General features: G+C 47.9%; 1 protein-coding gene and 1 long non-coding RNA gene across 3 annotated transcripts; one reads left to right on the top strand and one right to left on the bottom strand.

The window, feature by feature from the left end:
* Window positions 1-76: 76 nt before the first annotated feature.
* On the bottom strand, window positions 77-8,988 carry LOC306804013. 2 transcript variants are annotated; one of them, XR_013774768.1, is made up of 5 exons: window positions 8,871-8,988; window positions 7,284-7,411; window positions 6,793-6,900; window positions 2,471-2,615; window positions 77-1,938 (listed from the first exon to the last, which is right to left on the bottom strand). It is a non-coding gene; the product is annotated as an uncharacterized lncRNA (long non-coding RNA). The 2 variants fall into 2 exon arrangements; XR_013774769.1 differs by lacking the exon at window positions 7,284-7,411 and having other exon boundaries at window positions 8,871-8,949.
* LOC306804010 (insulin) lies at window positions 7,866-11,251 on the top strand (the record flags this gene model as incomplete). The annotated part of the gene is made up of 3 exons (XM_079310077.1): window positions 7,866-8,222; window positions 8,735-8,937; window positions 11,115-11,251. Exons 2-3 carry the CDS (start codon window positions 8,751-8,753, stop codon window positions 11,249-11,251), a joined length of 324 nt encoding a protein of 107 aa, XP_079166203.1. The 5' UTR covers window positions 7,866-8,222; window positions 8,735-8,750.
* Between the last annotated feature and the right edge of the window lie 3,302 nt (window positions 11,252-14,553).

Here is a 14,553-nt window from a genome sequence, read left to right as displayed (position 1 = left end):
GTGGGTAATATGGAAAATCCAGCCTGGGGTATGTTATGGTGGAAGACCTGCAACTTGTGCTCGTGCAAAATGTTTATTTGGAGGTGGAAAATGCTTTGCAGATGAGATGATCTAAGCCTTTCTTTGGCAGGATATTACCAATTGCACAATTATGCATGAAACAGTAGTTGGGAGGTCTCTTTAAAACAGTAAAACACCAGGGGACTTGCCTTCACTGAATACATTTTCTCCCAGCATTTCTCACTGTTTCTGTGTCTGCTGCATCCAAGTGGATGGGGAACAGGATGCCCAGGAGTCGGGATGCACATCCAGAGACCAGATGATATGTCCAGTCACTTCAGTGTTTCCTACTCCGGAGTGATCCTCATGTTAAAGGAAACTCATTCCAGTCACTACTGCAAGCTTGGCTTTTACATGAAAGCCAGACCCTTTCTCTTGTTAAAATCCCTTCCAGAACCGTGCACAGAGGTGGATTAATGTACTGCCGGCACAGATCTGGGCCACGCATCCAGGCACCCCAGCACACTCCGAGAGGGAGTTTCCTAATTTAGGACTTGTAAGGATACCCTGTATCTTCAACAGTGCTCGTTAAAGTGTTACAGCTGTAATGAATTCATCTTCATTACATGCTTGGGAGGTAGAGGAGTGCTCTTGTCCCTGTAAAAAGCTGACAGATAAAAGGAGGCAGAGAATCAGACTCAGACCAGGCACAGAGCCGGAAAAGTAATTACATGCCTAAACAGCTTTGGGAAGAAGCGTCTAAGTGGCAGATCTGGGGCTTGAACCTCTGTCAGCCCCCTCAGGACCGAATCTTTCTTCTTGTGCCGTGGTGGTGGGGATCAGAAGAACTCAATTATTTACAAACGCTGTAGCCGCAGGTATGCGCGCACACACGCACCGCCTCCCCGGGGAGGGGAATGGATTCGGATAAGGCTGCGCCTGACCTGAGCTGTCACTCGTGCTGCTAATCCAGCTCAAAACAGGCTCGGCTTTTCCCCCAGGGACCACAATGGGTACTGCACTTTCCACTGCAAGGAATTTGTTTTCAGTTTTCCGACACTTGCTCGTTACAGTGTTTGGAAGACCGCTAGGTTTTCTAGGTGGAAAGATGATCTTTTGACATTTTTCTGGAACAGCTGAAAGCAGAAAGTATCTGAAACGCTTTGAAAACTGATCAGGAGGGGAGTTTGGGTGGTGATCCTTTTCATTTTGTTTTGTTCTGGTTTTGTTATTGCTTTTAACTGAATAGACAGGTTTGCAAAGATTAGGTGAGGGACTGAAGAACCCAGATGTGCTACCGTATCCTTGCAGCCCTCTCCCTGTGCAGCTGGTGGGGCTGGCGGTGGCAGGTCAATAAAACAAGCGTTTGGAGATTAGATGTTTTTCAGTCTAGCAAGTGCTGTGCTCCAAATGGACGAGGATTTCTTCCTGTGTCTCTTAACCAATTCACTTTGAACATCTTGTATAAGGTGTGAATCACTCAGGGGCAGCTGCAGCACATGCACATGTTTATTTCTGCACATCCAAACAAATCCATGGACATCCCAACAGGGACGGATGGGACCCACTCAGACTCCTTGTGCATCCCCTGAACTCTCTGCTCCAGAGCTGTAGAGGGTTTGGGTCTCTAAGTTTTCCCTAATCCAAAATAATTTCTGCAGCTCCAACCTAGTTTAAATTAAACCTAAACTACAGCAATGCTGAACAGGCTAAGTGGTGAACTCCATTCTCTGATGGATTCAAGGCCCATCCTCATTGATTTTTCTGGAGGAATAATGACAGAAAATCTTTTTTCTCCTGACATTAGTTCTACTTGGTGTCTTTGTGATTATTTTCTCTGGGCACAGCAGGGTGAATTGATCTACAAAATATTTTCAGGGATGGTGGAGGATTAAGTATCCTGCACAGATACTTCAATGCAACAGTTGTTACCCAGGGCTGTGAGAGAAAAACAGGGTGGGGTAAGGGAGTTGTTCATTTTCCTTCCACTAAGGTCAGCCTTAAATAACTCTCCCACCTCCCTCGGAGGCTGAGACAAGATAATAAGACAAAAATGTCAGAGCAAAGCACGGGGCCCCTCTATTTACAGCAAAGGCCAAATCGCTAACCAACAGATCGGAGCTTGCTTTCTAAACACCGATAAGCGGCAACTTTGAATTAACAGCCCCGGTTCCTCTGCTGCTGTAAATCAGCCTGACCCCGCAGCACCCCGGTGCCTCCCCACAGCCAGGGGCTCTCCAGCAGCAGGAGGGGGCTGCAGCACCGGGCTTAACCCTCCTGGCCCCGGAGATCCCTGTGCCTGGCTCCAAACAGCCCCCTGCTTCCCCTCCCCAGCCCCTATCACCAACAAGCCTTATCAGCAGGATTTACACCTCCTTGTCTAGGAACCCGCAGGAAAGCCCATGGACTAGTTACCGATGTGCATCCAAATCCCTAAAGTAGCTTTAAGTGCTCAAAACAATCCACTTACCCAGCGATAATTAATGGTATCAGGCCTGGGAGTTCCCGTTCCCTGGCAGGGAGATCAGAGCTCTCTGCAGTGGGGTCAGGCCGACCACAAGCAGGAAAAAGGAACTTTTTCCCTTCTGCAAGTCCTCAGCACCTCCTGGAGCATCCTAGGAGTGAGGAATGGCAATGCCAGGAAGGTGGATGCCTGGGAACCACCACAGCTCATCAGAGCAATGGTGAGCTGGGTCTTTTTCAATGCCAGATGCAGTGTTGGCAAAGGTGCTTTGGCACAGAGCTGTGCTGGTGAGCAAAACACCAAATTGCCACATGGATGATGCTGTGGGAGCGAGGAGGAAGGAGGGAAAAAAATCACAGCTCCTGTCTCAGATCCCAACCCAGCTGGAGGAACCTGAAGTGCTGAAGCTCGAGGTATACTCTGTGAAGGGGAAGGAGCAAAAAACCGGGGTTTTGGGTCAATGTGCAGTGGCAGAAATCACAGAAGTATGTGACACAGATTTATTTTCAATCCATGAGACCACTTTACAGCTGAGACAGATCCAGTCTGAGCCAGTAAAAAATATTCCTTTGTTTTTTGCCATTTCCCTCCTTATCCACTTGCTACTTTGCTTGAAGCACCCACTTTCAGCATCCAGCACTTTCTGCTGTGTCTGCCCATCCTTTCCAACACCATGACCAAGGATCAGTTCCTCTCCTCTGTTTCACCAAAGGCTTCTCCAGCTCCAAAGGTACCTGTGATGCCACCTGCTGTGGAAGCCATGCTGGTGGCACAATGAGACTTTAGTGCCTATAATTTTGGACCCCAGACAAAACTCCCTGATTCAATGGCCCCTCATGGCTATTTCCTGAGGACTGGGTCAAGATCCTCTCTGTTTGTTCTCGTGGATTCAATGAAACAAAGGACAGACATGGTATCAGTGCTGAAAACGGGTATTTTTAGATCAGTGCTGATCAGGCAGCTTTTCCAGTGCCCCTCCACTCAGTGGAAATTATTTGTTACTTTTGTTTCTCAGTACTCGTCCTCTGGCAGGGCGTCATCACCTCTTCTAATGTTTCTCCATCTCCACCAAGGATTACTTTGGGCCATTAATAGCCACAGATTTAATCTTCTCCTCATTGATAAACAAACTAATTTGTTCTGCTGTGTCTGCTAATAGCTGTTTCTAGGAACTAATAACAGCTCTTAGGTGCTATTTTCTTCTTTACCTTCTCAAAAAACATGTGCCTGTTAGTATTTTCATAGGGTTAAAAGAAGCATAGCTGTTTTTTCCATCTCTATTTATAACCTTGCATATGCTCTTCCCAAAGTGGACAGGAGAGATTTTGGGAGCTTTACTCTGGAGATCATTAAATTTGGTTGAGCTTACTTGGGTAGCTGCACTTGTGGAGAGGTTTGAGCCTGCAGAGGCCAGGGGGACTTGAGCAAGGTGTAGCCAAACTAATTTGTGAATTTTGAGGTCCCTGGTGAGCTGGGCTTGCTAGAGGCCACAATTTCCCTGTGAGAGGGGTTATATATACTCAGGAGGCTGTTCTCAGAGCTACAGCACACCTGGGAACCTCCCTTGTTCTCTAAAGGAAGCTACTGGCTTCTTTGGAATGGCTCCCTGGAGCATCTTCTTCCAGTGAGCTGCATCTCCAGGGGTGTGCTGTACTCACAGCCCTCTCTGCCCTTCAAAGCCAGCCCAGAGCTGGTGGGTCAGACCTGCTTGGTTACACTGAGCTTTGGGAGACTGCTGTTTTATAAACCAGCCTTTGTGCTCCAAGCAGCAGGATAATGTCCCTGGCCTGGAAGAGCCTGGAAGACTGTGGAGTCCACAGTCCAGCAGGAGCATCTTGAGCTGGTGGCTGTGGGGGTGGCTCACATGCCCTGCAGCCAGGCCTGGATTAGTTTATGGAAGCAGCTGAGATTAGCTGTATCCAGCAGCATCCCCTGCTCCGCTTGCACAATGCCCCTCTGAAGCAAGGGCATCTCTCATTGTGTGACTCCAGATAAGCCAAAGCCTCACCTTTTGCCAGAGCGGCCCCTTCTCTCTCCAAGGCCACGTACCTTTGCAAGTATTCCCAGAATTAATGCCCCTCCTCAGTGCCAGGTTCACCTCCCTGCCCTCCATTTGCACCAGTGGGAACAAAACAGCTGGAAACCACATGGAAACAGAGCACCAAGGAGGCTGGTCACCCCCAAAACCTGCTCTTGGGAATGCAGACCCCTCAGGGTGGCTGGGGCTGTGTTCCAGCAGGCTGCTGGCACAGCACAGATGAGCATTGAGGCTATTTGCTTCAAAGGCCACTGGATTCATCCCATAGGGAAGAGGAGTCGTGGTCACTGCTGTGTGGATCCCTGGGACAATGCACACACAAGCATGGGAAGGGCAGTGGCAGTGACTGCAGGGCATGAGAGCAGCAAGGGGGATGTGGGTGGCATTTTGGGGTCCCTGGGTGCTGAGAACTCTCTGGCCTCCAGCCCTGACCTTTGCTGTCACTAAGACTTGCACAAACTTGTAATTGTTAACTAGTTCCCCTGTAGTGGGCTTGTTATTTTTTCAGGATGGGGTTTGAAAATGCGAGACATCTACAGTAGTAAAGATTTTATTGTGCTGGCGGTGGACTGTAAAACTCGATTACATGACACCAGGGATTGCCTAAACCTTGTTCCCACTGATGCAACTGCTCAGGCTTGGGGGGTGTGAGGAAGGGAGGTGGTTTTGAGTCATGTCTGGAGGTGCTTTAGCATGAGGGGCAGGAGCAGCCCACTCCCACCCAGCCTCTCCCAGCTTCAGCCAAGAGAGCCTAATGTGGACCCGAGGATCTGGGGGGATGACAGGAGGCATGCATAGCTGGAACAATGGAAGAGTGCTGGGCTCATCACTGCCTAATGACGTGAAAATCACGGGGAAGCCCAGCCTGGAAGGAGTAAGCGGAGAATTTTCTGTAGAAAAAGCTTTTCCATCTAGACATGGGCTCCCCAGTTGGCCCCCTCTCTCAGCTCACTGCTGACAGGGAGTTTTCCCTCTAAGACAAAACTTTCCGCAGTTTGTATCCGTTTTATATCCATTTATATGACTGCTAGCATTTTTCATATTCCAGAGGACCATTTATGGTAAGAAAATACGTTTTCCAATAAATAATCAAAGTGATCATATTTTGGAAGGGGAAAAAAATCGTAGTAGGAAACTTTTGGAAAAAAAAAATTGGCCTGTGCTGAACACTGAGCCAGCATGATATCTTTTTTCCTTCCAATAAATCTTCTGGCTTATTTCTGTACCCAAACTACAGTAAGCCAAGAGGAATTCCTGAGCGCTTGGGTACAGTCAGCCCTTCCCCTGCTGTGGCATGCTGCAGGAATGCCACGAGCTTTCTGAAGATGCCTCCAGGATTTGGTTAGCCAAAAGTAAGAGAAGCATCAAGCTAAGAACGTGGCTCTTTCAAAGCAAAATAAAGCAGCTTTTTTTGCTGCATCAGTGCTGTAAGCCTCTGAGAAGGGGAGAGTCTGGCAGGGAAGGTGCCTAGAAGGGAGACAATAATGGATGGAGGAGCCTCCTTACAAAGTCCCTCTGTCAATAAAACATGAGTTCAGGTGAGGCTCATTCAGGTGACATCCAAAAGTGCAAGCAGGAAAGCCCTAAGTGGCAAATGTCAGCATGTGATTGACCTGGGGAACACCCTGCTCAGGAGCCTTTCCAAGGCAATCGCTAGACTGAGGTCTCTTGAACCTCCAGCAGTGTGATGACTGCAAGCAAATGATTGCCAAGGGGATCTGGAGGGCAATTCTGAGCACTGTCCTCTCTGTGTGAGATTGCAGGTGCCAGGTCCCTGCTCCTGAGGAAGGATGAGTCACACAAAACTTCTGCTCTTGGCTCTGGCAACCTACTTCAGTTGGGGTAAAATGCCAGGTTTTGTCCTGTATAGCTGCTAATTCCCCACCTTCACCCAGTAGTAAGAAAGTCTCAGTAAGTGAATTCCCTGAACCCCTATCTTGCTGAAACCTGAGCCCCTCTCCATGGGTATACCACTAGGTCATTCAAGTACATCCAATATCTTTTTTTGAGGGGAAGAGAGGCAGAGATAGTGTTACACATTGTGCAGAAATGCTATTAGCTGTAGTTGAGCATCACAACTTGGATTTATTAGCAGGGGGCTGAAAGACCTACATGGCAGGGGATGTAACTGATAACCTTGCCTTGCATCCGTTTGAGCAAATGGGTCCTGTCCCTGAGCTCTCATCAGAGATTTAGCTCTTCTCAGGAGCCTTTTTGCAATCACAGTCATTTAGCAAACATATGATACTTCACACTCAAAGCCATGACAGGGGCATATGGCACTTCCTACCTCCTAGATGTTGATGGATGAAATTACTTTGACCACTCAAGGAATCAAAGGTCTGGTTCGAATCTCAGGGCCTTGAGTTGATTTTGGTGTCCTTCCTTCTGGTTTGCCCTGTGTATGGAAAATCAGGTTTATTCTAAGTTAAACAAGCAAAAGAGTTCAAACAGACGAAAATGTCTCCAGCTCAGTGGTGCTGAGCACTTGCAGTCTCAAAAGTCGGAGCAATGGGAAGTTTGAAGATGATCTCATCCCCAGCATTTAAAATGGGCAGGCAGCAAAAAAATAAAAGGAAAAAAGAAAGAGAAAGTATACTTTAGGCAGAAAAAAGTACAAGCTCACCATTGGTGGTGGAAAAGTTGAGCACAAAGGTACTCAAAAATTGGATAATGTTGTGAAAAAGAGCAAGAGCTAGGTCTCTTGCCAAAATCAGACCCATAAAAGCCAGAGAACCACTGCTGACCCACTATCTATCTTCTTTTAAAAATCAAACTTACCACCAGAATGGAGATAATCAGATATCTCCTGGTTTTCACTGGGATTTACCAGAAATGTTTCTTGGTGGTGAGGACACCACTTTGGACAGAGCCCCAGAGAGAAGAGCTGAGACACTCAGAGCTCCCACCTGCAAGTGGCAGAGACTGAGCCCTTAGTCTGCTTTACCCCAAACAGGAATTTGAAGGGGCAGGTGAAGGAGGGAACCTGCCTTTCAGTGGGAGAAAGGGAAAAGGCTTATTTTTCTTTTCATAGACACACTTTCAGATGCTCAAACTGGCCCTGTGCTGAGGCAAAGCGACCACCCAGGGTCTGCTGCCAAATGCAGATGTTGTTCCTCCCCTGCCCAAGCTGTGGGCGCGTGTCTCGCTGTGCCCAGGGAGCCTGAGCACAATAATGTGTTTTCCTTCTCCTAACACCTGACAGTAGCATGATTTCACCAACCACTCGGGCCCATTGCTGCATACTCTCCGAGGTAATTTAAGTCAAACAGATTAACATGTTTGCTTTTTATTTTACATTTTAGAAGCAGCTGTTGAACCACCTCAATGCCAACGGTGTCTGTTGCCAGCATTAGTGTCATTAGTGATCATTGCAGCTGTAATAGCACCATTATCTCCTGCTAAAAGGGTCACTGATGGCTCAGGACAGAGCTTGGGGAAGCGAAAAGAGCAGGCTAAATGAGATGGAAACTGCAAACAGTTGCTTCTGTCTTAACTTGCATCAAGACCTGTGGATGCTAAGCAGAGGGAAATTAATTTGCACAAGTAGCAAAATTTTGGCTAGAGCGTCATCAAGGAGGAGGGGCTCTTGGTGGGTTTTGTGTCACTTGGGCTAACATAAAGCATATAAATACAGGAAAGAGAGAATGGGGACATTACTACCAACCATCTTCATCCCTCAGAGGAAGCTTCTCTCCACCTCTTGCTGCCACCTCTTGGGTAAGTTGGATTGCCTCCCTTCCACTTTCTACCTGTTGAGCAGACCTGTCTCCTCAAGTTGATGAGGCAGCTAGTGACAAGTGTGCCTCGTTGACCCAAGAAAATGAGTCTTTGAGGACACTGTGCTGGTTTGGGGCCATCATCACACATTACAGCCCCTTCTGAATGGGCAGAGAGGGCTTTTCCTCTCAAGGGGTCTGCTGATCTTGGCTCTCAAGGGGATGAGTATAGGGCATGGTGGGATGGCTCTGCCAGCCTTTTGAGGCAGGACAGCAGGGAGCCTGAGGCTGATGGAGCATGGAGATGGACTCATGGTTACAGTCAGTAGTAATTTACTGTCACTTGTAAATCCTGGTGCAGAAAGCTCTCCTTCCTTCCTTCTCAAACTAGAAGATCCATCTCCTACTTTGTTCTCATTTCCATGCCAGAGGAGCTGCAAGACAAGATGCCTGACTACAACCTGTTTTTACCTCCTAGCCTTTTCCTGTGTCTCCTCTGCCCCTTCACCCCAGGTCTCTCCTGCCCACCATGGCTCTGTGGCTCCGTTCCCTGCCTCTCCTGGTGCTCCTGGCCCTCTCCAGCCCCGGGAGCAGCCAGGCTGCTGTCAACCAGCACCTCTGTGGCTCCCACCTGGTGGAAGCTCTGTACCTGGTGTGCGGCGAGCGCGGCTTCTTCTACCAGCCCAAAGCCCGGCGGGATGTGGAGCAGCCTCTAGGTGAGTGAGCTGTGAGACACAGCCACTGCCTGTCTTTGGCAGTGACAGCAGGAATGCCAGGAATACCTTCAGCATACCAACAGCATCACGTTGTTTTTAGTGAAAAGCTTTTCAGGTTAAAAAGGCAGGGCGGGGAGAGAGGATTTATGAGGCTAAAGGAATTGTGCCTGAAAGCTCAAACTCGTCTATTTCTTTGCATGGATGTTACACCAGCCTAGGAGTATTCTTAGAAAATACAGATGGGAGGAACTCAAGAAACCTCTTTCTGCCCCAAGACAGGATCAGTTGTCCTTGTTTTATTTCTTAGCCATATTTGTCTGGTACAGTCATAAAAATCTCCAGAGAGAAAGCTTCTTCTGCCTTCTGGAGCTGCCCATTCCCAAGCTTAACTGACCTTCTTCTTGAGTGTTTCTTCCCAAAATCTAACCTGAACATTCTTTGCTGTAAATTATTTCTTGTCTTATCAATAATGGACCTGGAGAAGAGTCTAGTCCTTTCATCTCAATGATTGCTTCTCAAAATATTTGACTGCTGTTCCCATGTCTAATTTTGACCTCTCCTCAGATACACAACCCTACTGCTTTCTTAGGTCATATTTTCTAGATCTCAGAACATGCAATTCTGCATTTGCCCACATCCTTGCTGACTGGTGAGGCCTGGAGAAACACATTGAACATTCTGTCTTCCAAGCTTCTAATCAAGATTGTGAATAGATGAAGAAGAGACCCCTGTCCAAATTGCATCCATTTAAATCCTCTCATTCCAAGATCTACCTTTAGCTAACATCCCCTGACTACAATATACCTCTCCCACCGTTTCTCATCCCATCAAATACTGTTTTCATTTATATCCAATTCCCTCCCCTGTACATGTAACCATCCTGTAAAATAGTCTTGGGGTCTTTGTAAGGTGAAACAAGCTAATGCTCTAGCAGAGGGTTTGCCATGATTTGTTCAGGATGTCATTTGCTCTGTTCTCTGATTATTCATTTCTGGAGACTACCACAACTGGGTTGGAGGTTTCATTAGCCAAATTACCAAAATACTGTACAGAGAATTTTAATCATGTCAACCAGAATGAAATTATTTGAGGACCTTCTGCCTTTTTTTCAGGACTTTTGCTTGAGCCACCAGTTCTTTGTCACACAATCTTGTTATGTTTACAGTCTGCTCATAGCTGGCTTGAAGGATGAAGACAAGTAAATCACCAAACCTTGACTAGCTATTTCCTCTTCCACTTAACACTGGACCAAAATTTTCCCAATTTTCCCTTCTAGCACACTAGCATAATGATTTTGTGTTTCTCTTGTGCCTTGTTCATTGCCTCACGCTTTGGGGGCTTGGGGATTTTGCATCTTGTACTGTACTTGTATTGCCCTAGAAACCACATCTCATTCTCACTTTCCAGGCATTTTCTCTTTGTTGTTAAGGGCCCTTTTCTTCCTGCAGGAAAAAACTCACTGATTTATTTGCCATTTTCCATATTTTCATTGGGCAACTAAAACCTGAACAGATTTGTGCACAAGTTTTCAAGTTCTCACCAGCAAATAAGAGATTCTGTTGAGTGTTATCTGTGCCCAAATACCCTGATTTATCATTGCTTCTAAAAACTTGCCCCCAGCTGTGAACACAGACACACACAAATGCTTTTGCTGACAGCTTGGAGCTACATCCAGGCAGCCAACTGAATCAGGCTGTTCAGGAACAGCTGGGAAATGCACCCAGCCTCAGAACTGGGCTGGTTCTGCAATCCCATGAACACCCCAGTTGTCTGCCCAGCCTCCCAGAAGAGTGGGTAACTGCCTAAAGGGCTCTGCAGTCCCAAATTCTTCTCTATAGAGCAGAAAATCCCATTTTATCATCTTACTTACTAGCTACTCACCCCAGGGAGGCTGCAGGATTTCTCCTCCACACAGCTTCCCCAACAAAGCCCCTGTATCCCTTAATCCCTCACACTGCCAGTACCTACTCAGCTTGGCATCTTCTGAACACCACAGGATGATTTTGGGAGAGTTAACAGGCAGCATCAACCTGGGGAAACCTGTGCAACTTCCTTCCCATTTTCTAACCAGCTATGGATTAGAGATCTGGTGCCTGCTAAGGGGGTGTGTGCAGGGCTCAAGAGGCAGGGCTGATGCTGTGTGATGTCCCACAACTTCTCCTCTTCTTCCCTGGCAGTGAGTGGTCCCTTGCATGGTGAGCTGGGAGAGCTGCCCTTCCAGCAGGAGGAGTTTGAGAAAGTGAAGCGAGGCATCGTTGAGCAATGCTGCCACAACACCTGCTCCCTCTACCAGCTGGAAAACTACTGCAATTAGCAGCAGGGCTGGAGCTGGGAGCTCATGGGCAATGGGCAGAAACTTGCACTTATGCTACTGCACCTTCAAAAGCAATTGAATAAATGTTGTTGGATCTATTGGAAGGAATGTGCTGGTCTCTGTGTCCACATCTTTTGGTCTGTTTAGAGTGTCAGTAAAGCAGTTTTCAGCCACCACTTCAGATTATCCTCCTGCCACACGAATTACCTCCATGAGAGTGAGGGAGGGAGGGGAGGGATATTGCACAGCTTTGGAGCAGGTATGTGGAGCATCTGCACCCCAGTGCTTGGACAATGAGAAGGAGAAGGCAGAGAGGTTTCAACAAGACTTCTCCAGCTAGGGAAACATTACATCTGTAACAATGTCATGCTGATCAACTTCCTGCAGTTCACAGCCCAAATATAGCCAGGCAGCTGGAGACTGAACTTCCTCAGCTACATAATGGAAACTGTAAAGATTAAGCAAAGAATTATGTCACCTATTCATTGCACTCAGAAAAACCATGGGTGACCACCATGGCCAGCTCAGAAAGTGTGTCTAGTTCCTAATTCTGCTCGTGGGAGGCCCAGGGAGAGTCCCTGCTGTGGGATGTGCTTGCTGTTCACAAGGACATGACAAGCCATGTAGTGAAAGTGGATTTAATCCAGAAGGAGTTTTGAATCTATTGGCCATGTGCTGGGCAGTATCCTTGCTCCTGGTGCTGCAAAACTCCTTCAAGTAAGAGGTCTCAAAATTGCCCTTCTGTGAGGAAAATCTGCCCTGCAGTGCCAGCTGGCCAGACTGTGCAGTGTGCAGGAAGGGCTGTGTCCCCCCCTGCCCAGGGACTCCCTGAAAGCCACACAGAGGGGCTCTGAGCCATGGGCTCAGCCTGGCAGAGGTGACAGCAGCAGCCAGGGCTGCATTTCAGCACTGACAGATTTTGAGGGTTGGTCTGAGAGGAGCCTGTGGTTTTAACAGCCTCATTTCCCAAACCAGTTCCGACTGCCTCCAGTGGAGTTGCACAGATGGGAGCTGCCATCTCATCCCTGCCAGGATGCATTACACCCCATCCTATCACAAGCACAAAACTGGCCAAACCACTGCAAACTGAAAGGCTGGAGGAGCAGCTGGAGGAGCTGCTGAAAAGACAATACAGACATAAAAAATGAAAACAGAAAGCACTCATGATTCCCTGTGGTGACCTTCCATACAAATTCCCTTGATGCAGCCAAAAGCCCAAGACAGGGGTCTCCTCCTGCAGGTGCCACAGCAGTGCTGCAGTGCTACTCAGCCAGTCCTGCTCTCCCATGCCACTTTCCCATCCCTCTCCATCACCCTTTCTGCTGGCCCCACAGAATATTCCCAGCAGCAGAGCTTTCAGCTGTGACAAGCAGCTTCAGGCCAAAACCATGTGGTTATGAAAGCACAGTAAGATCTATTCTGTTTCTGAGCTACTTGGCTCCCACCAAACCTCACAGTGTATTGCTCCAGTGCCTTCTAGAGGGGACTCCCTAGAAGCAATTCTCCTACCTGTCCTGGTGAACCATGAGACCAGGATAAGTGTTACTTAAAAAAAAAAAAAAACAAAAAAAAAACCAAAAAACAAACACACACAAAAAAAAAAAAAAAAAAGCAGAGCTATTGCTTATTGTAAGGTCACCAACATATTCAGGCATGCAGCCAAGCACCAGCAATCCCATCTGCCCAGGACATACCACCCTAATCCACAAGGCAGATGTGATGTTCAGGTCTGCTTGATGTTTTTGAGGGAAAGGACACCCATCCATGGTGGTTCCTGCATGTGGCACAGCCCTGTTTATCTGCTGGCATTCCTGCCCTGGCAGCGATGCTCTGCTGGGGTGAGGACAGCTCTTCAGAGATGCCCAGCTCATTTCCTGCCCTCTGCCATTGTTTGGGCTGATCCTTTGTTTGTTTGCTTTTTCTGAATGCTCTCAATTAGGACTTGTTGGGAAATTGCAAATGCCACTTTTTCTGCTGGAAAATGTTGATTCATCAGGATCAGCACACCCCGCAGGACCAGACTGGTTTCAGCAGGGCAGGATTTGGAAGAATGAAGGGACACAAAAGGTTCAGGTGCCTGCTCTTCATCCTCTGCATCCAATTGCCTGAGACCACCAGGCTCTGGGCTACCCAAGGGTGGATTCTTTTGCTGAGAGATTCCAGAAGGTGACCACCCAGGGTAGGGAGTCCTCCCTGTCCCAGTCCTCCCTGATGTCCCCATGTCCATTTTAGGGACCCAAGCTGTCTGAGCTTTCTGCAGAGCACATGCAGGTGCTCTTGTTTCCTTCCTCTACAAAGCAAGAGCTGTCCTGGAGATGAGTAGCCTATGGTGAGTTACACCGCTCTCCAGGAGGTGCAGGAGAAAATAATGCATCAATTTCAAAACTGTAGAAAGCCTTAAAAAGAGAGAAAAGGTTCTACACTTTTGCTTTCCAGAACTGAAAATAGCATAAAGGCCCAGCTCTTCACTTTTAAAAAGCTTCACTTTACTAGGTGAAGGCCAAAGGAGAACAAAGGTACTTTTCCCCCTTTTTCTGGAACTCCAGGGAAGAGAGCCTGAAGGCAACCCTCTGCATTTTCCACACTGGAGCACATGGCTCCCTGCCCAGCAAACGTGGTGCTGCTGGCTTGCTGACCCTGTGTTGTGGCAGGGCAGGCACCTTTAGCCCCCTATCCCACCCAAACCCAAGAGTGGGTGTCCTTAAGATCCTTCTCCACATCTCTAATGGTGGTCCAGGATGGAATTTCCTTATAAAGCCTCCCTCAAATCCTTGTGCCCTTGCCCAGGCCTTTCTCTGTCCTCAGTTGTGCTTGGGAGATGCCAGATCTTACGAATTCTTGCAGAAGAAATGACTCAAGGACAGGGAATGCCGCATCCACTGACCTCCCTCCCTGCTTCTTCTCTTGCCAGGCTTTGCATTGTGATCTTTGGGAAGCAAATGCATCCAGTCCCCTTTATTCTGACTCAGCAGTAGCTCTGAAGTGATTTTTGCAGTAGCGGTGGGGCACCATGCCTGACTAAATATCTTGGCTCTGCTGCTCTTGCAACAAACTTCCAGAGGTCTCATGCTCGTGGTGGAGGGCAATTTGAAGAGAATGCAAATAAAGGCTTCGGTTCATTCATGTTTCTTGAATAGAGAATAGAAAGCTGAGCCGCAGAGGGGATTGCAAGGCAAATTCTTTGGGCTGCTGAGTTGTTAACACTGCCTAGAAAAGCAAGGACCAAAGTTGCCCCCGTCTGCCACGTGCACAAGCCCTCATCCCAAAGGGCAGCGCCAGGGTTTCGAGGAAAGGGGAGTGAT

This window comes from Erithacus rubecula, assembly GCF_903797595.1.
Source record: "Erithacus rubecula genome assembly, chromosome: 6".
Lineage (NCBI taxonomy): Eukaryota > Metazoa > Chordata > Aves > Passeriformes > Muscicapidae > Erithacus > Erithacus rubecula.
Note: the sequence above shows the minus strand (reverse complement) of the source record. Positions and strands in the feature narration are given on the sequence as shown.